General features: G+C 42.9%; 1 protein-coding gene across 8 annotated transcripts; it reads left to right on the top strand.

Annotated features, from left to right (window-relative positions):
- The first annotated feature begins 511 nt into the window (after window positions 1–511).
- Window positions 512–24,333, top strand: NR1D2 (nuclear receptor subfamily 1 group D member 2). 8 transcript variants are annotated; one of them, XM_084858328.1, is made up of 10 exons: window positions 512–548; window positions 1,134–1,413; window positions 10,400–10,660; window positions 11,191–11,288; window positions 13,583–13,671; window positions 14,115–14,259; window positions 15,588–16,240; window positions 17,611–17,796; window positions 20,091–20,301; window positions 21,256–24,333. In XM_084858328.1, the coding sequence occupies exons 5-10, from the start codon at window positions 13,594–13,596 to the stop codon at window positions 21,450–21,452; spliced, it is 1,470 nt and encodes a 489-aa protein (XP_084714454.1). In that variant the 5' UTR covers window positions 512–548; window positions 1,134–1,413; window positions 10,400–10,660; window positions 11,191–11,288; window positions 13,583–13,593; the 3' UTR covers window positions 21,453–24,333. The 8 variants fall into 8 exon arrangements, with proteins under 8 accessions (XP_084714454.1, XP_084714452.1, XP_084714449.1 ...); XM_084858326.1 differs by lacking the exon at window positions 21,256–24,333 and having other exon boundaries at window positions 520–548; window positions 20,091–20,595; XM_084858325.1 differs by lacking the exons at window positions 512–548; window positions 1,134–1,413 and adding an exon at window positions 629–1,091 and having other exon boundaries at window positions 11,195–11,288.
- The last annotated feature ends 3,608 nt before the right edge of the window (window positions 24,334–27,941 follow it).

Here is a 27,941-nt window from a genome sequence, read left to right as displayed (position 1 = left end):
GGTGAAGAAGCATGGAAGGATCATAAGAAGGCGAGTTTCACCTCTGCCTGTGATGACGCTGATAAAGGCAAAGGAGCCCTGCCCGGAAGAAGAAAAGGTCGCGAACTCCAGACTACTAATGCAGACGAGGTTTGACTGCCCTCTTGGGCCACGAGAATGCACGGAGAAAAAATGGTCACCACCACGCCAGTTCAATAAGGAATCAGGTCGGGGATGTTCTCTCGAGCCCAAAATTAAGGAAGGATGATGAGCCCAATCCTGCGATCTTGTGGCGCAAGCGTTTTGGAGGAGGAGGAGGGAGAGGAGGAGGAGGGCTAAACAACCCGCCCGTCTGCTTCTCCGTCTTCAGCGTGCGGGTCACGGCGCTTGAGGAGAACGCGCCCCGAGACCGTGTCGCTCTCCCTACGCGGGGTTACACGCGAGGGCAGCTTGCTCGCGTCTTTCTTGCCCCGCGCCCGTCCCGGGAGCGACAGGAAAGTGTGTCACTGGGTGAGAGGCCCGGGAGGCGGCCAGAGAGGCGGAGCGAGCTGGGCTGCGGCCGGGCGCAGGTAGGCGAGGGGAGGCGGCGGCGGAGGCGAGGCACGTGGGTCGGCGCCGCACTCCCGCTGACCCTCCTCCTCCCCGCGTTGTCGGGGGGAGGAGAAAGCGGCACCCGCAGCCCTGACTGGCGCCAGCTCAGCAAGAAACTTCGCCAGGAAGCCTCGGCGGCTGCTGCGGCTGCACCCGCCACTGTTCCGCCGCCTCCCGCCTCGCACACGAGGCACATCCACGCACAGGGCGGGCGGGGGACCGGCGGCCGCACCTCCCGCTACGACAGCTGCCGCAGTGGTTCTTTACACACACACGCACCCAACAGAGGGAGGCGGCGCAGGAAGGGGACCCGTAAGGAGGCGCCCCAGCAGCCCTCGAAGGCTGTCAGGAGAGGCACCGGGCTGGGCTTATTAAGGCCAGCTCAGGAGGCTTTCGCGGGGACCAGCCGCAAGACTCGTCCGGGCCTCCTCCGCCCTATTCCCCCTCCCCCCAAAATCCGGTTTGGAGAACCGTGGCTCGTTTCCTGGAAAAGAACGGGGAAGCCATGGAGCTCAATGCAGGTGAGTGGCCACCCATTATTATTATTATTATTGTTATTGCAGGAGGGGTGGAAGCAGCTCTGGGCTGTTCGCATAAGAGGAGAGGCTGACGAGACTTCAGGCAGATCATCGGGAAGGAGAAGGTGGCTTGCTTTAAGCAGGACCCCCTTCGCTCGCTTTGAAGGGCGGCCCCTTTTCCCAGAGCCTCTCGACCGACGACACCGCGCCCGCTTCAGTCTTCTCCGCCTCCGCCACCAAAGCTGCCCACGCGCCTCCGTGTGGGGTACACAGCAAGACCTGCGGCTCCCACGAGCGAGGACGGGCGGAGAAACAACGGGAGCCGGCGAGTGAGCTTGGGATGGTGGGAGGCAAGGGCGGGCCGGGAGACTGATGGCGAGGCGCGGACCCGGGGCGTCCGCAGACGTGCCTGGGGGCTCCCACGAAGCGGCTGCCGGCGCCTCCGAGGCACAGAAGCGGCGCGCCTGCGGGAGGGAGAGTGGCGAGAGGATCCCCTTGTTGGGGGATGACGGGGAGCCACCTCCTCTCGTCCGGCACTCCGGAGGCCGATCATGGCTTTGCGTCGCAGGGGAAGGGCTCGGGCCCCGGGGCTCCCTTCTCTACCCGTCGCGCAGCCGCCTCCTCCGGTCGTTGCCCTTCTTTCGCTCCCCGGCGGGTTCCTGCCCGTCATCTCACATGGACTCGCCGGCTGAGCCATGTGCGCCTTTTGTTTACGTTCGGCGCTGCGTGCGCCCTCATTGGCCCTGCGTGGCTGTGACGTCTGGATTACATAACGGGGCCGGGGCGGCCTCGCGGGGAGGCCGCGTGTACGGACACGTGAGGCTGGCAGGAGGCCGTTGTTTTGGTGACCTAGTACGCCCAGGGGGTGACGAGCGAGGGACACGTGGGGCGGCTGCAGCGGCGCGAAGGAGACGTCGCATTGAGCCCCGCCCTCCGGAGTTGTCTTCCCCCGCCCCACGTGACTTCTTTTCCTTCCCCTTCCGATGAAAAGTGGCGATTCGCTCCTTTCCAGCCTTTCTGAGGGGTTCCCAGGAAAGTTGTACTAGAGGGACTGGAGGCTTGATGGTATTATTGGCTGGACAAAGAGAAAATCTCATGTGCCTCCACACCTTTGAATGGGTGACCCAGATTGCAATCCTGTACCCACTTACCTTGAACAAACTCCACTGAATTCGATTGGACTTATTTCTGAGTAGACGTACAGGTTTGCACTGTTGCCCATTGAAGTGTCACCTGATGCTATGTCTGTTTACTTGGAAGCAAGTCCTACTGTGTTTGACGGGTTTTCCCCAAGTACAGTATGTGTGAGACTTCGTTGCATTATAATCCACTCTTGCAGAGTTGTTGTTGTTCAGTCGTCAAGTCGTGTCCAACTCTTCGTGACCCCATGGACCATAGCACGCCAGGCCTTCCTGTCTCCTCTCTTTCCCGGAGTGTGCTCAAGTTCATAATGCAGAGTTAGTTGCTCTTAAATTCATTTTCAGTGGCCTTAGAAGCGCCTCTGTATACAGTTGTGCTGTTTGTCATTTATCCTGGCAGCTGTACATTGAAACTCTTCTATAGGGTGGAAATAGCTTCTGGTTATTTGCGTGGACCTAGCATCCAGTGGTGCTGTGTGTGTGTACACCCACGTGACTTCAGTCAAACACAACCCTAACAATCTTGCTCTCACATGTACAGGAAACTGTGACACCTGAAATGCAACAGGTTGGAGGAGGGTTGCAGAATACTCTTCCTTGATGACTGAGCTCATAAAATAGATGAAAGTCAAGTGGTACAACATGTACAGATTCCAGAGGGAATTACATAACAACGGATGTTGGGCAGTTTAACTGAGGATTAGAATGACGTTGTGCTTTATGAAAGACGGAACCATTGTGGAGGGAGTGTTTGTCCAGGAACTGAAATAGGGAGGGGGTGGACATTCCCAAACTCACCCTCCTCAAATCTTTAAAGTACATTTGAATGAGCCAGCAAGTTTAATGGAACATAGTAGAGGCTGCTTACATAAGAGCATGTACAGCTTTGTGAAACTGAATGAAGTTGAATTAGAGGGAGATACCTTGATTTGAAAAAGGTTTAAAGAGTCTTTGATTTGTATAGAAGGCCAATAACAACAATCATGTTCTCTCAAAATGTGTTTTTGAGAGCAAATATAACAAAAGTAGTCAGAGGTGTAGGTTTATTTATTTACTACATTTATTAATCGCCCATCTGGCCGGTCACCCAGCCACCCAGACAACAATAAAAACAGTTCATACAATAAAATTCATTAAAAACATCACATTTCTAAAATTACCCTAGCGCACCCCAAATGCCTGCCTGAACAACCACGTTTTTAATATGTGGCGGAAGCTCATTAAAGAGGGGGCATGGCGGAGTTCCCTAGGGAAGGAGTTCCACAGGGTGGGGGCCACCACAGAGAAGGCCCTCTCTCTCGTCTTCACCAGCCTAGCTGTCCTGGCTGATGGGACAGAGAGAAGGCCATCCGAGGCTGATCTTGTTGAGTGGCCTCTCTGGTGATGCTGGAGGCGCTCTTTGAGATAGGCTGGGCCGGAACCGTATCGGGTTTTAAAGGTCAAAACCACCACCTTGAATTTGGCCCGGAAAACAACTGGTAACCAGTGCAGCTTCTTCAGCACTGGAGAGATGTGATCTCACCGGCGGCTGCCTTTAATCAGGCGAGCCGCCGCGTTCTGTACCAGTTGCAGCTTCCGAACCGTCTTCAAGGGTAACCCCACGTAGAGCGCATTGCAGTAGTCTAAATGAGAGGAGACCAAGGCATGTACCACCGATGGGAGCAGATGGTCGGGAAGGTACCAACTCAGATGGAGTTGGTACAGCACTGTCTAGCTCACAGCTGACACCTGAGCCTCCATGGACAGCTGGGAGTCTTAAGATAACCCCCAAGCTGCGGACCTGGTCTTTCAAGGGTAACTGTACCCCATTTAACACCAGGTCAACATCCCCCAACCTCGTCTCCCACCAAAAGTACCTCTGTCTTGTCAGGGTTCAGCTTCAGCTTGTTCCTCCCCATCCAGCCACTCACCGTCTCCAGACATTTGGACAGGGATTCTACGGCCAACCTTGGTGAAGATTTGAACGAGAGGTAGAGCTGCGTGTCATCCGCATACTGACGACACCGCACCCCAAACCTCCTGATGATAGGTTGTGATGGAGGGGTATAAGAATGTAGGAAGAGAGTTGTTGGGTCAGATGAAGAGTTTGTAGTTTCTACTGTAGCATCCTGTTTCCAGTAGTCGTCAGCCGTATCTTTTTGGGGAGCCCCCCAATAGGGGATGAAGACAACACCTCTTCCCACCTATTGACTCCTCCCCACTCCCAAATGGTATTCAGAGGCATACTGCCTTGGGATATGGGGCTTCCATTTAACTATCATGGTTAGCCAGTAGACCAATCCATGAATTTGTCTAACTTTTTTAAGGCCACCAAAGCCAGTAGCCATAGGCACATTTGTGACAGCAAGTTCCATATGTTAATTATGTGTTGTGTGACGAATTTATTTTCTTTTGTCTGGCCTAGAATTACTGCCAGTTAATTTCATTAGGTGTCCCTGAGCTGTCTTATTATATGAGAGAGATAGAGATACATGTGTTTATCTGCTTTGTCCACACCATTCATAATTGTATAATGTTCTGTCTAGGCTGTCTTTCCTGAACTAAAAAGACCTTTTGCATTTCCCTGTATGGAAAGTGATCTAAGCCCTTTGATTATCCTTTACTTCACATTTTCTACTCTGACATCCTTTTGAGGTTAGGCAACTAGGACTACACAGTATTCCAAATGCAACCACATCATAGTTTAATATAGTTATTTATATTGCATCATTTATGTATATGATGCTTTACAAAGAGCAGGGTTGATGGGTTCCTACCTCCAGGGGCTTACAATCTAAAAATAGACACAGGGAAACCAAGGGGCAGGAGAGAATGTACAATCTTAAAGCATAATGATATTGGCTCTTTTATTTCCACTCCTTTCCTATCACAACTCCTGATAGGTTGTTTGCTTTTCTTTGCCTGCTGCAAACTAAGCTGTCATTTTCATTGAGCTATCTACAGCGATCCTAAAACTCTGGTTACAGGCAGTTAAGATCGGCTGTCCACGTATATGTGAAGTTGGGACTCGTTGCCTCAGTGTGTATCATAGCAAACCACAATTACTATTTTGTTGCCATTCTCCTAATTTGGACAGAATCTTCTAGAGTTCATTATAGTCTGTGTTTTCACTATCCTGAATACTGTGTCAGCAAGGTCATTTATGAATGTCAAATATCACTAGTCCCAATATAGATCCTTGGACAATTCCACTGCTTAGTTCCTCCACTGTGACAATTGTCCTTTTATTCCTACCACATGCTTCCTATTATTTAACCTGTTCTTAATGCACAGGTTGTTAAACTTGTGTGCATATCTCACTAAACACATTTATGAGTGTTTGTGTGTTTTTAAAGTTCCCTACAAAATTGACATTGAGTCCATGTTTGTATGTTACATAATGACTTCCTGCCAAAGTACATAGCTAAGACCATCATAATGAGTGCTGAATTATATTAATTCTTTACATTCTTCTGTACATGTGTGCCCTGATCCAGCTCTTGTTATATGTAATATAGTAGTTGCACATGACTAATTGTACTAGAATGTGGATATAGGTTTGCATGTGAAAATGCTCATCCTTTTGAAAGCAATGTGGTGTGATTAGATTAAATCCACAGTTGGATGTACATTCCGTTGTGCATTTGAATGTTCATCCAAATAAATGTGCGTCTGATTTTCACATGCACCTACTTCTATAGATCAGGTTGTGAATGAATAGCCACAGTTGGCAGTACTTCATGTTTAGAATTAAACTTAACCCTTTCATGTGTTACCTCAAGTTTCTAAGTCAGCTTTTGTTAAAAAGATTTATACTCGCTTACACATCTGCATGTTACACATACGTTTCTGCTTTGCTCTGTGGGGCACTATGCAGGAATGTGATGCTGGATGCAACCATGGAACATGAAATCAAAATACCATGGTTGGTCTGTATGAGAATTCGATATTTCCCTGAGTTTTAATTTACATCCTTGTGTCGTGGTGCTAATATTTGTGCACTTCCCATTCATAAGGATTGTGATCCAAAGACTCACTTGCTGGGGTGTTAGATTTTTTTTTTCTTTGAACAGCAGACCCTCCCATGCAATAACATTAACTGCTTTTGAAAAGCCCCTTTGGGTGGGTGGGGGCTGCTCTTCATGAATCACAAATCTCATGCCCCCCTGGGTATGCAGAAGTAATTGCACAGTCTTTGGTTCTCAAACATAGCCTTCAGGATTGTAGTGTTGTTGTTTTTAAAGTGCAGCTACAACTACAGAAGTGTATCCAGTGCACCCATGACACATCAGTAAATGATACAGAATGGAAAAAGTGGGTGGGGAGATCTTAATACATTTTTGTGAAGTAGCCAGGGAGATTAACAAATGGGTTTGCATACAACTGGCTTAATGTTGTTGTTGTTGTTTTTTAATAAAAGGGGGGGTAAGTTTCTTATCTATAGAAAACAGAAAACAAAATAAGTGTTTTTTAAAAACTTGTTTCCTATTTTAATGGAAATGGCCACTTAATTTTTTGAAATCCTGCTCTTTATTTGGCACAATGCTACAGTAAAGCATTACTGGAAAACCCATATTCTCACTCTCCACTCTGCCTCTGTTATTCCATTGTTACAACCTGTTACTGGGTTGTCATTTTGATTGTGGCCTGATTCCACTTTTTTACTGGAGCTGATGGGATTGCTTATGAATTAGAGATTTCCCTTGGTAAACATGTCGTCTTGAATAAACGCTGTATATAAGTGAACAAGCTAGGACTATGTTCCAGGGATTTATACATTACTCTTTGTGAGGAGCTTTATTGAAGTAATCACTTGAAGCGATTCTCCCACTGAGAGGATTTTTTTTTTTTTAATTAAGAATACTTGAAAAATCCCATAGTGTCAGTGGGAGATTTAGGCTGCAATCCTATACATACTTACCTGTGAGTACACCCCATTGAACTCAATGGGACATATGCCTATAGATTGTGCTGTAGGTATGATCCGATACATATTTACTTGGGAGTCAGTCCCATTGAAATCTTAAGTCCAACTAAACATACATAGAAGTACTTGGTAGTTCCAAATGTGTTCTGCTATGGATTGTTTTTCTTCCAGTCATTACAGGAGTCAAGAGTGGGCAAGTGACTCTTGGAAAAGCTGGTTTCTTCTTTCTGTCGCAGGCCGTTATTTCCCTAGCAGCTCATGAATGCAAAAGAGAGCTTGCCCCTTCAAAATATATATTTTACCTATTTTCCCCTCCCCAATATTTTTCCTATTAATGTCACTGAGTGCTGTAAAAACCTGAATTGAATAGGTTCATGAAAGCTATTACAGAGGCATTAAGACAAAACCAATTACATTCTATTACATAGCAGTGTCATTGATTTCAAGTAAGTGTGTTCAGAATTGCAGCCTTACGGCTGGTTTACTCCTAACAAATGCCACATGGTGGCTGTCATCAAGTGGTCAACTGTTCATGTGCAGTAGCTTACCATAGGTATTGATGTGCTTTTTTTCTTGGGCAGTAGAAGCGCGGAGGGGATCGTCCCCTCCGTGCTTTTGTCGTCCTGCATTTGCGGCTAGACAGCCAATTTTGATTTCCGAGTTCCCCAGCACGGCGGCAGGAACGCCCTGTTTTCACCACTCCATGCTCCTCTTCTGAGCATGGACCGTGGGGCCGTTCCGCGCTGCCTATGAGGCAGCGTGCGAGGAGATGAAGGTCAGTTCTTAGGGAACCAACTTCAGAGTGCGGGCTTTGAGGTCAGTTCCCGGAAACCAACTTATCCTATGGCCGTCTAGCCACCGACTAGCGGCCATAGGATTGCACCCTAAGTGTTCTAGGAACTATTTAATGTTGTGTCACAATAATGTAATCTAGGACAGAATGCTACTGTCTTTTTTCACATAAGGTATAATTAAAATAAGTCTCTTTTGACTTAGGATTTGAGCGACGTATTCTAAAAGCAGAGGGAGAAAGGTAATTTGCAGGTTTTATAATTTTGCTAATGCATATGATCTCATTTTTTTCTAGTGAGTGAAAAGATATAAATGACTGTTATACACTAATAAGTGAAGGTGGATGGGGAATCGGAGGAAATCCTAATAAAATTAATTATATTTTAGTAAGCTTTAAAATACGTAAATTGATTTTGAAATATGACATCTTTTGATAAGAGAAGTGTCAGTTTTCAGCAAGCATGTTTTTAAAAGTTTTCATTTATTCTAGGAGTTGTGTTCCCTGAGAGATCATTCATCTGTCATATGACCCGGAAAAGGGGATCTTGTTCAGCAAACTGTCTCCTTTCCATTTATGAAAGAAGATGCTGTCTCAAGGCTCTAAAACATTCACTCTTATTTTGTAAGGTAGAATATCAGGTAAAAATTTCAAAAGCACCTAAGTTACTTGGGAACCTGCAACTCACCGAAGGCCACAATTATCAAACAACTGGCTCTGAGGTTGTCCTGTGACCATCAATGGGACTACTCCACAGTACGTTCTGTGAGAATTGCAGCCCAAGTTATTTAGGCACTTGTGAAAAATTTACCCTTAGGGTGTATCTATGTCACAGACTTAGGGCTCAGTCCTATGTGTGTTTAGACAGAGAAAAGCCCTGCAACTCCCAGCATGCCCCAGCCACTTGTAGGACTTTTTCTGTTTAAACATGCATAAGATTGCGGCCTTAGTCAGGTTTAACCATCATTCACTGTCCTCAGAGAACTACTTCTGTGAAGGGGGCTGAAGCATCTTGAACAAAGGCTTCTTTACAATTCCCAGGATTCTTAGGGTGAAGCCTTTATAGTTAAACCAGTATAAAAGTGATAAAAGTTTGTAGTTTAAATTGTCTATTGCAAGAGGCAGTGCTCCTAGATTAATTGTAGAGATGTGTAAAAGCACTGCAGTGTTGTTTTAAATTTGAGGATCAAAATGTGGCAGTAAATTGTTAAAGGTTAAAGTTTGTCCCGAATCCCCTGCCTGTTTCTCTCTCTCTCTGTCTCTCCATTCTTCACAAGGCACCCATTCATCACAACCACCTTTCTGACCCTAAGAGAGCAATCCTATGGTCCCTAGACAGTGTCTAGGCATCATATGATGCTGCGGATTTCCTCCTCGTGCCTGTAGACAGTGCTATGAGCATGGAGAGAGAGATCCAGTTGTGGATCTTCCCTCCCCCACCCCCTCCCAGCCATCAAGAAAAGCTTCTCTTACGAATTCCCGACCTTGTAAAAGAAGTCAGAGGGGGAGAAAAGGGGCCCTGCTGGTGGAAGGGGAGAGGGGGAGGCCAGGATACATAGTATCCTGTGGCCTCTCCAGTCCCCCTCCCTGCCCACTGAAAGGTAAGTCAGCTAGATGGGCTCAGAGGCCCATCTAGCTGCTTTTTGTATATTAAACATAGGAGAGGAAGAGAAATTATCTCTGCCCTCCTCTTGCCCTGCCTGGCTCTTGCCAGCAGGACATAAGATAGGCAGAGGGCTCTGAACTTGAAGCCCTTTATCCACTGGGAGCACAACCCATAGGATTGTTCTCTTAATCTCTTTCAGTACTTGCAGCTTTTATTCCTTAACATAACAGAAAAGTTTTCCTTCCTTCTAGTGTGTGTTTCTGGCTGGGTCATTTTAATGTCCAATGGGTTTCTGAAGGCCCATGATGCTGCTAAAGCTAAGTATGTGTTGAGAATAATTTGGTCAACATCACAATGGGGGACTGCTTGGAAATGCTATGTAAGCCACTCCTTTAGAGGAACAACAGGGCATAGGTGAAATAAATACATTTTAAGCGCTTAGTGCTGCTAAGAGTTGCTTATTATTTCTTTATTACACTTATGTAATGCTTTTCTGTAAATGCAATTGAAGGATTTTTTTTAATGGCTTACCATCCAATAGACATACTACAAGGAAAATGTCTTGCAGTCTCTCAGCTCCATTCAGTGACACTTTTTCTTCTGATACTTTAGAAACAAAAGCTATTTATACTTACATTTTGTTCTTCCCAATTATATCCTCTTTGAGAATTTCATAAACTGCATCTTGTTTTGGAAATTATGGGTGAAATTGAAAGCCACAAGCAAGACAGTACAGTACACATGTTGATCAAATTCGGAAAACCAGAAATGCATTTGGAACAAGAATTTGAGAGAGAGAGAGACTGTGACTGACCTCTTATATGGGTCTGTGAGGCTGGTAGAAGATATATTCCTCTCTTCTTTCCACAGGTGGCGTGATTGCTTACATCAGCTCTTCAAGTTCAGCGTCTAGCCCTGCCTCGTGCCACAGTGAGGGCTCAGAGAGCAGCTTCCAGTCCTCCTCTTCACCTGTACCACCATCACCAAACAGTTCCTCTTCAGAGAGCAGCTCTAACAGCAACATCAGAGAGGGCTCTGATGGAGCACCAAAGAATGGCCAGTTAAATGATCGCATTAAAGCAAACCATTCAAGCATCACTGGATTGGCCAAGGGTCATAGTGGACTTACAAGCAAGTATTCTTTTTTTAATAGCGCCACCTTCGCTTAGGCTCATTTCAGACATCATGTTTCCCAGTCTTCCAGTCTATGGTTTGGAGATTGGGAATGTACTTAAGACTCCTTCCTCCCTTTTGCGCTCACATGTGGGTTCCTTCTCCTTTCCCATGGTTTGCTGTTATGTTTGAACTGGGGCTGATCTGGGCTTAACCCCCAAACCAGAATTTGGACATCCTCTTCAAACCTTGGTTTCAAATTATGGATTGGAGGCAGTCCTCGTTCACATTATCCACATTTAGTCCCAATTAAGACATTATGGCATATATGGTTATAGCAAGCCATAAAAGGGAGTGGTAGGAGGAGGAAGCCTACATGCTAAACTCCCAGTCTCCAAACCATGACTGGTAAACATAACATCTGAATTGACCCTTAGTATGTCCATACTAAATAAGTACAATATTTATCTGAGGCCTGGCGGCATCCTTCGCCTTGAGCCTGTAACACGTATCCTTCAGCACTTAACCTCTGACTTCCTTCCTTCTAGATAGACTGTAGCTCTGGTACTCAACCTCTGGCAAACTGGAGCTCCTGCCTCACAGTGCAAAGTGGTGCCAACAGGCCATGTTGTCCTGTGGTCCACAAGTAAGTTTGAAGTCGAGACATAATCATAAAAGAACCCCCAGATTTATTATCCAACTAATAAAGCAGGTTTTTTCCCATTTGAGATCATAGATATTTTCAGCTGTGTAAAGGTTGCTTTTAAGTAACTAAACTTTTTTCCCATTGTAAATAGCAAGTGAAATGCTCATCTGCAAGTATGTAAAGTTTGATAGTACTGTAGCCCATTAGTTGTGGGAACTTAAGAATTCCCCAAACTTACCTAACAAAAATCAACAACCACAGATTTTTAGGTTGTAGATTTCAAAATCCCCCAGCAATGGGCCAAAGCTACTCCTGATAAAATCTCCTTGTTCGAATTGTGAAAGTGGCATTGAAATTTCAGAATAAAAACAAGATAATTGTTTTGATGATCCAGCCTATTCTATAATTTTTCAGTGAGACTACCGCAGAGTAAGTTATTGTTCTCTGCACTTGTGAAGAATTATTGCAACAAGAAAGCTGTGCCCCTTTGATCTTGAACATACCTAGAGAGCAAGCAAGTTTCTTACATCTGAAATTTTTGCATTTTTCTCTTACACTCCTGACGGAGTTCTTACTCTGAAACACGTAGAGATACATTAAAAGTTTCTACCATTACTCAGGACCTTTCTGGTTTGCCTCTTCAGAGTCTCAGTCAGAAGTCTTCCCCATCACCTGCTGGCTGATCCTCTTGATTGGAGATACCAAGGATTGAACCTGGGACCTTCTCGTGCATGCGACGCATGTGCTCTGTCACTGAGCAATGGTCTAAGGCTTTACATTACATAAATAGTGACATGTTCACAATATCTGATTTCTAAAAAAAAACCCACTTCAACACTGATCCTGTTAAGTACATAAGCATATAAGTTAAACATATAATAAAATTTGTATGTATTTTACTCTGTAACTGTGAAATATACATTTAAAATATGCATATTAAATGTCATTACACTGATGTCAGAAGTAATAGGACATGAGAAGCATCAGGCATAAGCACAAATATTTTAATAATTGCTAGTAAATAGTTCACCCAAAATGCATCTCTGTTTTATCTAACCATACCTATGTACCCACATCTGTATTTTTTCTAACTTACTTCAATGGTGGTTTGATCTTTAGTTATTTTTGCATGTTTCTAGTGTTTTTTCCAAAGGTCAGCAGTACCATGCTTGTTACCTACAGAGCTAAACACAAAGGACTAGAAATTAGTTTCCTTGATTTTGCTTAGCAGCCAAACAGTTGTTAATCTTCATCAGTGTTGCTTCTTTAAATTTCTGCTATTTGGAACTTTCTTTCAACATGTCTCATTGATCTTTCCATCAATTATAAAGTCAAAGTCAAATACAATTTTCAGCTAGTTTTTATTTTTATTTTTACTTTCAGTGGTGATGTGTGTGTGTTTGATAGTAAAAAAGATTACCCTAGTATGTAGACGTCAAAAAACTTCAGAGTTCTAAAAGTTAAATTTCATATAAACAATATGACAGATGATCACATTTGAATTCTACACATCTGTGCCAATGTGTTTACTGCGTTGGCACCAACATAATGTCCTTGCAATACTAACATTATTGTAATGGTCTGTGACACAGAGCAGATGTATCTGTTGGTGTGCTTTTCTAAGCAATTTTGTGTTAGTGCAGCAAGTATTACTAATTACTTCTGTAATAACCTTACATGCATGGCTGATCCAATCATGAGCCATGCTTGAAGGCAGCAAATTATGGAGTGCAATTTAGGGATAGCCAATTCTTGACAATGGCTCCCAAGGTTTCTTAATATTGTGGTGATGGCAGTGGAGGGGGGGAATTTCTATGATGGCAACATGCTCATTCTGCATAGGTTTCCCAGAGTGGTTATTCCAGGTCAGCCTTCCCCAACCTGGTGTCTTCTAAATGTGCTAAAATCCAACTCCCATCATCCCCACCCAGCAGGGCCATTTAGGCATGCTGACTGGGGGTGATGGGAGCTGTAGTCCAACACACCTAGAGAGTGCCAGGTTGAGGAAGACTGTAATAGGCCATAGGATCTGGGGTGAAAAAATGGCATCATCCTAAACTAACCCCTGGACCCTAGATATACATATATATTTGTATTAGTTGAAGGAATTGAGCCATTATATATAATAGCTCCCTTAGTGGGAAGGCATGTTGAATTCTGTTTTTGTGCCCTTTTTGTCTAGAGTAATTCCTTTTGAATTAACCTTAACAAAAATAATGTAAAGCAGATATGTATGAATAGTTTCCTTTTCCAGTGTTTTTATTGGGTTTTCATGCTGCTTTTACTATTTGTAGAATTTAATGGCATGGTCCTGCTGTGTAAAGTCTGTGGAGATGTTGCTTCAGGATTCCACTATGGGGTTCATGCCTGTGAGGGCTGCAAGGTAAAGTATATTATTTCCTAATGTAAATAGTTCACTGGAACACATAACCATTGTTAAATAACAATGGGTGCTGATGCACCTGAAAGAAATTAAGTGTTTATTTCTCCATCGAAACCCTAACCTTAGAAACTTTAAAATATATCCAGTCTCTCCTAAATACATCCCATTATTTCTTTCTCTTTGGAGATTCAGTAAGATCAGGGGCTGAATATCTTGAAATATACTTGACAGCCAGGGTTGAAGCTGTGCTCTTGGGGCGTGGGCAGGCATAGTATTCTTGCCATCTTTGCTGCTGTTTGGGTTGTTTATTTGTTTTTATCAGAACCAAATCTCATGAGACTTATCAGTTTTAGTGTTACAAATACAAATTTCCATTGATGGGACATGCTTTAAAACTGCGTGCAAAAGAAGGTGTGAAACATACAGTTGCTTACTCTTTTCAGGGCTTTTTCAGAAGAAGCATTCAGCAAAATATCCAATACAAGAAGTGCCTGAAGAAGAATAACTGCTCTATAATGAGAGTGAATAGAAACAGGTGCCAGCAGTGCCGATTCAAAAAGTGTTTGTCGGTTGGGATGTCAAGAGATGGTATGTTTCTGTATTGAGCAGTGACCTTCAAAAAGGTGAATTGTTGTACTTTTCTGTACCTGTTTTCTGGTGTTAGAGTAGTGGTCAAGGGTGTGAACTGTGATCCGATTCAAATTTCACCTCAGCCATGAATCCATGTAGTGTCTCAGGGGCAAGTGACTATTTTTTCAGCTCCCCCACCCCCATCTGCAATATGGGGGTAATACTGGCCAACCGTACAGGGCTGTGGTAAGGAATACTGAGGTAATGTATGTGAAGCCTGGTAATGAACCCTGTGTTGGTGAGATAAACAGTACATATTACAATAAGAATAAGCATAATTTAAGTGAGCGATATAAAGGGTGAAACAGTATCTATTATGCATAATCCTTATGGAAGTGGAGGACTTCTTATGGGGCCTCGAAAGCTAAGCACGTACACGAGCCCTGCAATTGGAGAAGTAATGCTCCTAGTCTCCAACCTGCATCTGGACTCTTCTTGACATCATCTTCCTCTGAGACTGGCTGACCAGCACATGGACCGTTCCTTGTCTCTCTCAAGCCACCATACCCTAGTACATCCTTCCCCCACCTGGTGATTGGGGATGTGTTGGACTGCAACTCCTATTCTGGTTGGGAATGATGGGAGTTGAAGTCCAGCACATCTGGTGAGCACCAGATGGGGAAGGCTGCCATACTACCTTTCTTGAGCTGTCAAAATACGTGGCTATGTCTTCTGTGTCATAAAGCTGTGGCCTGTTCTCAGCTCAGCTATATGCATGTGATGGTTCTCATTGCTCCCTCTGTTCTCCTACTCTGGGCACAAAAAGGTCTTCCTGCTCTATGTTCCTGCTTGTGTTTATGGAAAGAAAAGAAGCTATAGCAACAGTTGTATTTCTTGGAGTTGGGCAAATGCACTGCTGTTTGGGGCAAAAAGAGGGGAGGATTTAAAAAAAAAAAAAACCCATAAAAACTTGGAGTGCCATCTCTGGTACCTTCTGGATTGGACTGAAAAAGCTAGCTAGACTTACATAAGGAGCTTCCTCAACCCAGTGGCATTCCCCCTGCCCCCATGTACAGCTGATCCCTCTCATCCCCTTCATGCCTTTTTACAAATTGCTTTTGAAATTCCTCTTTGTTTCAAAAGCAGTTTGCCACTTGACGTTGCAATGAGAGCTCCTCTTGGAGAAAAGCACTTCTGCTGCTGTCAAAAACCCATTTTCTTGTTTAATCAATGACATATGTGTTTGTGGCTGGGGAATGGAGGGTGTTTATTTGCTTGTAATAGCATTTTTGCTACACTTCCGCATGACAGTGTATAGCTAAAGCCTCCAACTTTCTTCTTGGTAGCTGTTCGTTTCGGCCGGATTCCTAAACGTGAAAAGCAGAGGATGCTGATTGAAATGCAAAGTGCCATGAAAACCATGATGAACACTCAGTTCAGTGATCACTTGCCCAGCGAGGCACTAAAAGATAGCCAAGAACCATTACTCCTGCCTCAAGAAGAGTTGAACAAATCACCGCAAGAACAAGAAAATACAAATGGCCCCTCTTCTTCTTCCCCACCTCTTCCCCCTGCCACTCCCTCTCTCCCCTCTGACATCGCTAAGGAAGAAGTGATTGGCATGGTGACCAGAGCCCACAAAGATACCTTTATGTACAACCAGGAACAACCAGAAAATCTTCCCACTGTTGTGCAGCCCCAGAATGGGGAAAGAATTCTCAAGTACACTGAGCCATATCATTCCAGTAGTGAGCCTGATAATAGTGGCATAAGCAGCACCCATCATGGTGGGAATGAGCAACATTTCAATGGACAATCCAAAGGGCGAAGCAGCATACATTATCCAAATGGGCATAACCTTTGCTTCCCAAACAGCCATTCTATGAACTTTACTAACGGCTTTACCTTAAAAGGTTGCAATAGGATGCCTGGAAACGGCTTTCTTCCAAATGAATCTGTGAATGTCTATTCCCGCAGCACTGGAGGCAGAATGCATCTGGTACTATGACTATTAATTTATGTTGCACAGTAGTACTTCCCCCTTCCCTCTGCTGCTCTGGTATGGCTGCAAGGAGAGATCAGAAGCTTCCACTTCTGTTTTAAATTAACAGTGGTTTAGTGTATTATCCAGACCTGGACAAATTGTGGCTAATCTTAACTATGTTAGCTGAAGCGAGTGAACTTTGAACTGAAATTTATGAAGCTGGCTTTTTTCAACTAATCATAGTTAAGAATAGCCACAGCTTGTCTGGATTTGGACAACATAGCAAGCTGTGGTTAATCTAAAATGGAAGTGAAAGCTTTCTGAACTCCTCGCAGCCACAGTAGAGGAGCTGGTGTACAAACCATCTTGAGTCATTTGCATAATACGAAGCTGTAGTTTAGTGCTGTATCTGAACCAAACCATTCTAATCTCTACGCTGAAAAGAACTGATATGCTGTCACTTCTGAAGTGCACCACAAAGATGCCACTTGTGTTGCACTTCAGAAGTGACGATAATGAGCATGTGTGTGTATTCTGCTTGGAAAACTATCACATTTAGAGAAACCATGCAGTGTAAAGCAGCATTAGTACTGCAGCTCCCCCCACCCCCACAACTACTTTTAGAAAGATCATTATGGAATTTAGTCAGGTGGTGAATAAGAATTAACTAGCACTTAATGAAGTGTGAATTGTTAGAGAAATTAGTAAATAAATCATGAGCAACTACTGTTTCAACTGGAGCTGGATGGTGATCAAGCCCATGGTATTTTTACTTATGATTTAAATGCACCTTAGAGCCTCTCTTGTGCTATTTGTGCCAAGTTCTTAATGTGGACTAGAAAGTGAAACAGAAATCAAATGTGCATTGTGGCATATGCAAATGTTATGTAAGCATGACCAAAATGATTTAAGCCTTAATTGTAGAAATATTGTCAGTCTTGAGGTGAACTGGGAATAATTAAGCAAGATCCTGTGTTACATGCTCTTACGAAGTAAGGCTATGTTTTTCTACCTGACATTTTGTAATGAAACGAAACAACAGCAACAGCCATTCCCAAAATGAGAAAATACATGAGTTCTCATGTAAAAGTGTGGATTTGCAAGGATGAAATACTGTATAACATGGAAAGTCAGCTCTGAGGAAGTAAGGACTATTACCTTGGATTCCTCTTATGAGAGATTTTGCACTAAACTAAACGGTTGACCAAGAAGCATCCCTTAATTAGGGTATAATGTTTTGGGGCATAGTCTCTAAATAAGTTTAATTATGAGCAATTATGTTGGAATTTGTTGTGTTGCGAGTATGAGGGATTTTGAAACTGTGAAACCACTTGGCCGGTTTGTTTGGAATAGACTTTTGAGACCATGTATGTGTAAATATCTAGGTTTGCCCAATGAACAAGACTCCTTTTGTGGACCCAAATAAGTCTGGTCATGAAGTCTGGGAAGAATTTTCCATGAGCTTTACCCCTGCAGTGAAGGAAGTGGTGGAGTTTGCCAAACGTGTTCCAGGTTTCCGAGACCTTTCCCAGCATGACCAAGTAAACCTCCTAAAGGCTGGAACCTTTGAGGTGAATATCTTGCTGAATGATTGCACTATAAATATGTACTGGAAGATGCTATATATAATGGGTTGGATCCTGACTTGGTCATACTTGGAGTAAACCCATTGAAATCAGTAGGACTTTTAAGTTAGATGTGACTGAATTAACTTTCATTGGTTTCAATGGGTCTAATCTTAAATATAACAGTGGGTGCTTCCAGATGGATGGCTGCTAGCACTACCAATCAAAAGCCATTGTGCAACTGTTCTGCCATTTCCTCCTTAATGGATGCTTTGTGGAAAGTAAAAAGATAGAAGAAGCCATGAGAAAACATGTGAGGGCTTACAAATAGAAAACAGTGTCATTTGGATCCATGAATGAGTCACGGTGCTAAAAACCTCATCTGGAAGCATTCGAAGTCTGGATCCAACCCATAATATTTAGTTTTGTTTTGACAACTTTTTTTCCTACAGCCGTATCACTTAAAATTGATAAAATCAATGCAGCCATTTTGGTGGCTTTTGCAGTTGTCTATTACAGATGCTCAGGAGGCATGGCAAAGGTTACCTCTGCATAAATTCACTACTTTTGACTCAGGAACTTTTTCCAGTCCTCCTTTTATCCCTGCAGAATGCCAGTAGGGTACTTACTGGCTAAGCCAAAAATTGTAGCTGCCAGCCACCTTTCACTTGCCAGCCCTTTTTTTTCCTTGGGAAAGGCTGGAGGATGTGGGAGAGAGGGTGAGCTGTTAGTTTCTGCAGTATTAAGCAGCTCAAATGCTCACATCACTGCCTATTTCCTGCATTTGAAGTAAACTTTGGCTTGTGGCAGATCACATTGCAGTAAATGATTCGCCTGCAGTCCTGAACACACTTAACAGAGAATAAATCCCATTGGACACAACTGAACTTGCTTCTGAGTAAACACGTGTAGGATTAGCCTGGTCATTTATAAGGTGCCACAGGTCTCACTGTTAAGTCTAAAACAGGAGCAGGCAGAACATAGATTATGATCTATTGGGTGGTTTGCAATAGATCAGCAAGAATTTCTGACTCCCAGTTGTTTAGCAACATCAAAAATGCCCCCCGCCCCCGGCACTTCAATAAGGCTGGTAAAACAAACAAAAGGCTTGCAAGGCAGCAGGAGGGAGGTATGGCAAGTTGTATATCTGAGCCTTAGCGTTTCCCGAGATGTAAAATGGGACTTAATGCTTAAGAATGCCGACACACTTGTTCCTAAAAAATGCTCTTAAGTGATTAGCACAAGTCTACCCGCTGATCTCTTGGCTTCAGTGTTCCTCACATGTATTATATGAGTGTTTTGGTTTTCTTTGACCAGGTCCTTGTGCAGCTCTGCTGGTATGTGTTAGAGTTTTGTGTTAGAATTCTTGATTATCTGATATGCTGGTTCATGAGATGCAGTAGGAAATTGGCTCTGCCCCGAGACACCCATTTGTGTCTCATTCCACCCCAGGCACCATTTTGCAGGACCTCGGAGTTCTAGTAGAAAACAAAGCAGATCCCACAAGCCTGAAGCCTGCCCACTCTGCTCAAGAATGAATTCAAGGAATTTGTTTTGGCTACTTATAAATGAAATCTGATCTGATGGAAAACCTTTTTCTGAGACACAGAAAGATTCTGCTGCTATCCTCGCCCAACCCTTTCACATTTCCACTCTAATTCAACAGTAGTATAATACGTTTTTAGAAGGTGAAATGTTTTAAATTAATGATTACATTCAGAACCAGGATATACTTGAATTTTCGGGCAGGAACTATGGAAGCAAGATGGGGAAAGCAATGCTCCTTGTCTCTGGTTGGTTAAGCCTCAATGCTCCTTTATATATAACCTTTTTGTACCTCATTTATTTTGTTTCTTGGAGCTTCTCTTGTATGAATGAATGAATTTTGTCTGAACATTACATCTGGGAATCTCTTAGTATGTGTGTAGCTCAGTTGCTTTGGAAAATTGTGGAAGATGAACAAGCCACTAATATAAATGTAGCCAGTGTCCCTGAGCCAGAGACAGTCTTGCACAGGAGGGGGTCTATTCATGATGCTGGGGTCTTCCCATAGTATATTGAGAGATTGGTTTCCATGCGTAAATCCCCAGGATAGATCTTGAGTTGCTACATTATTTTTAGGGTCAAAGAGAGAACATTTCTTCTGTAGCCCTGAGCAAATGTACCAGTTCAATACTTGTTAAATAACACAAGCTTTTCAGACTTTACGTGAGCAGTGTACAGAGCTACACACACGACTTTCTTTTCTCCCTAATTTTCTACAAATCTAATCTTTTAAAACAATCTTTTCTTTTGACCAGGTTTTAATGGTACGGTTTGCATCTTTATTTGATGCAAAGGATCGTACTGTCACTTTTCTTAGTGGAAAGAAATACAATTTGGATGATCTGCGTTCAATGGGAGCTGGTGATCTGCTCAACTCTATGTTTGAGTTTAGTGAGAAGCTAAATGCCTTGAAACTTAGTGATGAAGAAATGAGCTTATTTACAGCGGTGGTCCTTGTGTCTGCTGGTAAGATAACAAAGTTATACCTATACAGAGGAATAAAATGCCCTTGTTTCCTACAGAAAAATCTGAACTCCTTCCCAGAAGAAGTTAGGAAAAGGCATCAGCATTGCCATCTTTTCAAAAAGGCTGTAAAACCTTCCTGTTTTTCCACATCTTTAAGTGAGGATTTATATTTTCTGTGGCTGCTTTGTCATATATGTCATTTTGCTTAATATTACAGGTTTTTTAAATTGTAAACTGCTATGGTAGAGTATGTTGAGATATATATATACAGTGAAAAACTACACATCTGCAATACAGACACAAACATGTTCATGTTTGTAGCCCAAAATTTACTAAAGTAGTTTTTGTATGTCAGACAGTCTGATCTGTGACAATTAGCTTTAGTTGCCGTAGTGCTGGTTTGTGCAGCAGCAGCTAAAATGACAACATATTCTTAGGTGGAGAAGATCCCCCTTCTCTTCACTTCCTGTTGGTACAAAGTAACAGGACTTCTGGACTGCTAACTGGTTCATAGGATGCAAAGCACTGCAGATACCCCTGGTGATTTTTTTGCTCTGACTCTGCTCACAGGTATACCCAAGTACATGTTGTGTTCCCCTGCTCGTGAAGAGAAATGGGGAAGCCCACACCAGAGGCATTGGATCACAGTTCAGGTTCCAGCTACTTTAGAGAAGATAATAATTTTGCTTTCATTAGGATTATTTTTATTACATCAGGGTGATGAAGTGCTTTCCTAAATTGGCATGTAGCTAAGAATGTTAACATGTAGGTTTACATCTATCTCTGCTTGTATTGTTTGTTCATTGTATGTTCAGTTTCAGCTCCTATCTACCAAGACAAATGTTTTGATGAATAGCTGAGTGTGTTGTTGAATTTGATAATATCAATTTAACAGTGTCAAGTTGCAAAGCAAGTCACTGTCTCTCTCCCACTGCCTGTTTTTTGTTTTTTTAGAACGATCAGGAATAGAAAACGTCAACTCTGTGGAAGCACTGCAGGAAACACTAATCCGTGCGCTCAGGACCTTAATCACAAAAAATCATCCAAATGAAGCCTCTATATTTACAAAACTACTTTTGAAACTGCCTGACTTGCGTTCCTTAAACAACATGCACTCTGAGGAACTTCTAGCCTTTAAAGTTCACCCGTAGGCTACCTCTTATTTATATAATGGACTTGCTTAATGTTAATTAACAGTGTGTATTTTGTGCTAAAATGTTTATTTATGTTTGTACGTATCTCTTGTGGAGAAGAAGAACTTGCTGACTGTGTGATGGGTAGATGTTCTGTTGTCATGCAATAATGCTTCAGGTTGAACATTTTCCTACCAGTGACAACATGGCCACTGATTTCTTCATGATTATCCAAAACAGCCCCATTTGCACTAAAGCTGAAGAAGTTACACTACGTGTTATGGATACTGACTGTTAAATACTGTGCCCCTACAACAAAAAATATTAATTTTCTGTGCTATAAAGAATGGACAAGAATGCACAATGGCTACATGTGGAAAGCAGAATTTCAGTAAATGCCGCTACAGTGACTAAAGAGAGATTTAATTGGTCTCTTCCCCCTTTTGAGCTCTCATCTTGTTGGGGTAGGAAGCTCTGAAAATCTGTATGTAGTTTCACTGTCTTAATCAAGGAAACTCCATGGGACATCTTAGTGTATACCAGTTTGGTTGCTCTAGCTGGCAGACGTGCTGAGTGTGCATGTATAATATGCACAGATATGTTGGGTGTGTTATACCTTTATAAAATTCATTGTGTATGTACATATTTATGTGTATGTATATAAATAGTTCTAAATAAACAACATGCATATATCTTCACAATATTTTCAACTGTGAAGAAGTTAACCAAACAAAAGAAGGTGACCCATGGCAACAACCAAATGGAAGCATTTAGTTACGTACTGTTGAACCAAATGTCTTGAGAGTCCATAAAGTTTAGAAAATTCCATGTTAACAGTGATATGTGGTGAATCTGTTAATTTAAGTACTACAGCACCAATAGTGAAATGGCAAGCCAGTCAGATCAAACTTTTGAAGGAAGGAAACGTACTAGACTGGGCTGACTTTTTAAAAATTTGTTGCACCTAAGATTGTTATATGTCAGTAGACACTTAAAGCTGATGGACACACTCTTGAGTCTATCTGAAAGGATAGTTTTTATGGAGAATTATGGAAAAGTTCAAGGAAATTATATTTTTTGTTTCATATTTGTGTGTGTTCTGTGAATCATATACTTTATGCAACATTAATATGTTGCTTGAATGTTAAATGAAATGGGGAAACAAAACTGAGACACAGCCAATGTCTCTTAACATTTGTGTGCCCCTGCCCCCGACCGTTAGAGCTGTAAAGAGTTCTTAAACTTGTTTTGCTGTACACAACAAAGGTCTGCTCGATTGTCTTATATCAGGTCTATTTTACTATAACTATGTTCTTAAAAAAAAAAAACTAGTAACAAATTCTTAAACACAATGATCTGTTTTGTATTCTGTTACTATCTCAAAACAATATTTTCATATAATACCAAGAAGTAAAAATATACAATGGCACTCCAACTAAGCCAGAGTATTATGATTCCCTGTCTTGTTTCATAGCACAAAAGGAAAAATGCTCTAGTTTGGATTCAGACTTAGTCATATTTAGAGTAGACCCACTGAAATCAGATTAGTCATGACTACCTTGATTTCAATGGGTTTCTCCTACATATGATAAAATCCTCTGTCAGCTTCCTCCTCACCTAAGCAAAAGATTCAATCCACAGTTTACAATGTTGGTATTTCACAATATGGAAACAATTATATGATCTGGTAACTCCAAAAATCTCCCATTAAGTTTATGTGAAGAATTAAGACTTCATGGGTTTGATAGATGTTGGTTTAAAGATGATTGTCACTAAACTGTTCAGTTAGTGGGGCAGTTGCCACAAACTAGTGGAGGTAGATTTAGTGCTCTGTTATACCATAAAACATGGGACATTTTGTATTAATTGCTTTTTAATTTTAATAGGTTCTGTCTCAAAATTCAACAGTCTGATTCAAAAGGGAAGTGTACAGCTCTCTCCTCTGCACACAGAACGGAGACTATTATATTGCCACCCCTCTGTAGGAAACGTCCCTCCATTCCTGTTTCAGATGAGCAACCACTCAATCATCTCATCTTAAAACCTTCCCCTACAGTAATCCCTTTACATTTTTGAAACATAAATTGCTCACCCGATAGGATACATGTATTACAGAAACAATACTTCCATTAAAAATAAAAAAAGAAAGTTGCCCTGATTCTAGGCTCCTTATAGAAGTCTCCTTCCTACATATACAATGTCTTAATTTTTTATTATTCAGCCTTTAGAAAAGTATAACCAGTAAAGTATTGCTTAAAAAAAAGGTTCCATGCAGATAGATTAGAAAATTATACTGTAAAATATAGTCATTCAAATTTATTTTAAATAACATGTCCCCTTACTTTACAGAATACCTTTATTTTATTTGCCAAATTCTAGATCCAAGTTCAGCTTAATTTTTAGAACATCCCCCAAGTTGCAATCTCTAAGGCCCAGAAGTCACGTTATACTGGCAGCATTAGAGTCACTGCAGCACCAGTTCTTCCCACACTGATGGGGTACTGGAGAGAGCTACGAAGCAACTCTTTCCCCTGCTAACAACAGCTTTCAGATATCTTGGATAAGAGTGGTGTGGAGAAGCACTGCCACATGGCTTTGCACAGTCCCAGTCAGTGCAGGAAGGAGAAGTGCCACTGTGGTACCATGCTGCCAGAGTTAACACAAGGACTGGGCCTCCGTGAATTTTATCTAAAGAAGCCATTTATCATAAGCTCTGCTTTACTGTGCTACTAGTTTTACACTTGATAAAAACATTTCACACCGGACTGTTGAGTACTTACTGTTGATGGGGCATTGCTGAGAGATTACAAAAATGTACTGTATGAAACTAAATGATTTTTTTTACTCTGATTTTACATGGTTTAAAATATTAAATATGGGCATTATGTTGGCAAAACAGACTGCTTGTCGCGTGTGTTTTCTTCTTCAAAGCTTAAAAATTGGAAGTGAAACTTGAAGCAGAGAAATGTATAAGCAATACTACTTGTTGCCTCAAGCCAGAGTCCCATGAAAACATGTTTAAAGGTAAAGGTGTCCCCAACCAGTCGTGTCTGACTCTAGGGTGCGGTGCTCATCCCCGTTTCTAAGCCGAAGAGCCAGCGCTGTCCTAAGACGCTTCCGTGATCATGTGGCCGGCATGACTGAATACCGAGGTGCACGGAATGCTGTTACCTTTCCCGCCGAGGCGGTACCTATTTATCTACTTGTAATTTCTTGCTTTCGAACTGCTAGGTTGGCAGAAGCTGGGACTGAAGACGGGAGCTCACTCCGTCACGCAGCACTCGGGTCTCGAACTGCTGACCTGCCGACCTTCCAGTCTGCAGTTTATTTTCAACGTTCTAACATCGGCATAGAGCTCCTGTGTTTGTCTGGACTCCTGCCATCTCTGTTAACAACCGGTCAGCTTTGCATGCAAATGATGGCATATGCAGAGTTGCAATCTCAGTTTATTGAATGAGAAAGGCAGGGAGGCTTGCATCACATATCCTGGAGGCCGCTCTTTGCAAGAAACGAGGTCAGGAACATTTCGTTTCACTACCCAATGCACTTGCATAAATTTCAACCAAAACATTTTTGGCTCTGACCCAGAGATGAGTCACTTGAGCTCCATTATTTCAACGGGCCTGAAGTCACAATTAAAGTCTGGCAAACATTCTCTGGATCAGCCTTCCCCATCATGGTGCCCTGCAGATGTTCTGAACTCCAACTCCCGCAACCTTTGACCATTGCCCATGCCTGCTGGGGCTGATGGGAGTTGAAGTCCAAACCATCTAAAGGGCACCAGGTTGAGGCAAGCTGCTATGGACAATAGCTTAGCCACAGGTTTCCCACCCTTTCAGGTCAGTGGGTATAGTGGCATGCTCCCAAAGTGACTGCCAGAGGGGTGGCTGGGAACACTTTAAAATGAAGCGCTGGGTCCTCCCCCCCACTTAGAAACCTCACTTTCTAAGAATGCCTCTGGAGCCCACATGGGGAACAGAGGTATTCTTGGAAATAACGACGCTGGAGGCCAGCGCTTTGTTTTCCAGCTTGCCAGCCTACCAGTTAAAAAAAATGACTTAAATTGTTTTTTAAAAAATTATCAGGAGCGGCAGAGAGAAGCGCACCAAGAGAAGTGTGTGCAAGCACAGTGGTGCTCCTAGGTGCTACATTGGGAGCCGTAGGCTTAGAAGTAGTTCACTGACCACCTAAAAACTGGTCAGTTGCTTTACAGGCCAAGCAGCTCTCCCAATACACAAAGCAGCGTGGGGGGGGGGGGAGTTGTTGGGGTTGTGGTGTGAAAGGGAAACCTGCTCTGCAGTCCTAATTTTGATTAGGCCCTTCTGCAACTACTGTTTACAGCTTAAATAAACAAGATGCAAGACCAAACTATGGCTATATCACAGGAAGCTTCCTTACACAGCTTCCTGACCATTGGTCCATCTAGCCCAGTATTGTCAGCACTGGGCTTCTTCACATGGAGCTTTTATCCTGCTATTGAGATTGTTCACTCACAGATGTCTGTGGGTCTTTTTCATGACATCATCAACATCCAGGGACATCCAGAGGTATTTCCTGGTTATTCTATCTCAAAAAGATCCAGAAATAATGAACTATCAAATTAAGTTGGATTGTAACACTATTAAAACAGCCACTAGATGGTGCTGTTTCACTGAGATCTATGGAACCTTGAAAATTCAAAAACCCCTTGCAGCGATCACATGGTCGCTGCTGGGATCCCGCTGTAAATGTGGAAAGGCTCCACAACGGGAGGACTGGTTTCTTTAATGTAAAGGCAGCCACTGACTGGCAACAGCTGTTTGCGGTTTCAGGCAGAATAACTTCCTAGCCCTCCCTGGAGATGCTGGGGACTGAGCCTGGGACCTCCTGCACGCAAAATAGGTGCTCTACCACTGAGCTACTAATAATTAGATCCCGAATTAACATACTAACATGCTAACTTGTTTGCTTGCGAAAAATAAATTTGATGACTACAATTACTGTGTTTTGGTATTTTAATGATATACTTAATGTGTTTGCAGATCATTGATTTTTCTAATGAACAGTAGAGGTCTCTAGAACTCAGAAGTCTTCTTATCCCTGTTTTTGCTTAACTTACGTCATCATTCCCCCTCCCTCCACACTTAATGCATCCTATTTTCTTACCAGGTAGCTCACACGCTGCATATTTTGTCCCCATCACACTCCAATGCTGCATCTTTTCAATATGTCCATGTCCATGAGAGATACTCAGGAATCCAAATTCTGCCAGATAACTAGATTCTCGGGGGGGGGGGGGTTAAATTGTATAAGATTTGTTTACACCATACCCCAATATGTGTGAACCAAAATATTAGTACCCAGCAACATTATATATATATTCAAAATAGCTGGCAGTTCGCATTGGAAGCCCAGATTCTGGTATTTGGTGAAGTCCTATGAACATCTTAAAAAGCCATTTTAAATGTCTTCGGGATTTAACAAGTCATGTTGCTAGGCCATATACTGACTGTGGTGGAGAACACAGCTGATGCATTCCCAACAGCTGTGACAAGTGGGAAACATACTCCAGTCTGGTAAGGAAGCTGAGCCACCCTTACAGATGGAGGAAGAGAAAACTTCATAGGGTTTCATCCTGAGTTCATGAAACAGCTCCATCTGTTCATGGCTTCATCTTTGCTATGGGACAATACTGGTTTTGGACGGGCAGAACTGGAATCAAAATGATGCTCAAATCTGAAACTTCATCAGTGTTTAAACTTGAAATGCTTATTTAAAAATTAAATTTAGAGGATACAAGCTACCCTCTGCAGGATTATGAAATTGACAAAGGGGAAAGGGGATCTAGAAGTCTGGGGGGAAAACATAAACATCTTCTTGACTACCTGGCTAGATGGGGGAGGGCACAGTGTTGTGCTCATCGTGATTTTACTCATAGGGTAGACTTCAGAAGATGATGCTTGCAGAATCCTTGGCTACTGCCTTATGGAGGGTCACAGGGGTCCTATCTCCCTGCCCCCTTCGCTGTTTTATCGTCTGCATGAAACTGCTGGAAGAGGTCATCCAGAGATTTGGGGCTCATCTACACCAGGCTTTTACTCTGGTTCTGCTCCACCTGCAAGTAGATCACGTCAGATGACATATGCCCCTCCCAGTAGCTAATGCAGCATTTGCTGCTCTAAATCCAGGGTTTTTAAAAACTCTATCTGTGGTGGGTTTTCCAGTCACAGAGGCTTCAGTGCAGTTGAGGAGTCTATGTGACCTCAGCTGACCTCATCGCAGGCTGGTAGAAGCGGTGCTGATTTGTGAAAGGGAAGAGTTGCATGGGGTGGGGGCTTATGTGAACTGGAAGTAACTCATTGCCTTGGGAATGGGAGTCAGCCCTGTTGCTTTGAAAGGACACTGTTTTGACCCTGCACTCAATTGCTGCTTGCCCATTTAAATATTCACTGACCACAGGAGTTGGGAGCTGCTTTGAAAGGATGCTGTTTCAACCCTGTGCTCAGTCACTGCCTGTCCCTTTAAATA

Source organism: Heloderma suspectum, chromosome 5 (assembly GCF_057233095.1).
Source record: "Heloderma suspectum isolate Gila_16-S chromosome 5, 16-S_ref, whole genome shotgun sequence".
Taxonomy (NCBI): Eukaryota; Metazoa; Chordata; class Lepidosauria; order Squamata; family Helodermatidae; genus Heloderma; species Heloderma suspectum.
Note: the sequence above shows the minus strand (reverse complement) of the source record. Positions and strands in the feature narration are given on the sequence as shown.

Bases quoted from the DNA above. Each gene is read 5' to 3' on its own strand.
- NR1D2 (XM_084858322.1), top strand. The intron at 13,672-14,114 runs GTAAAGTATATT...TACTCTTTTCAG, and splicing joins ATGCCTGTGAGGGCTGCAAG to GGCTTTTTCAGAAGAAGCAT. The intron at 16,241-17,610 runs GTACTATGACTA...GTAAATATCTAG, and splicing joins CTGGAGGCAGAATGCATCTG to GTTTGCCCAATGAACAAGAC.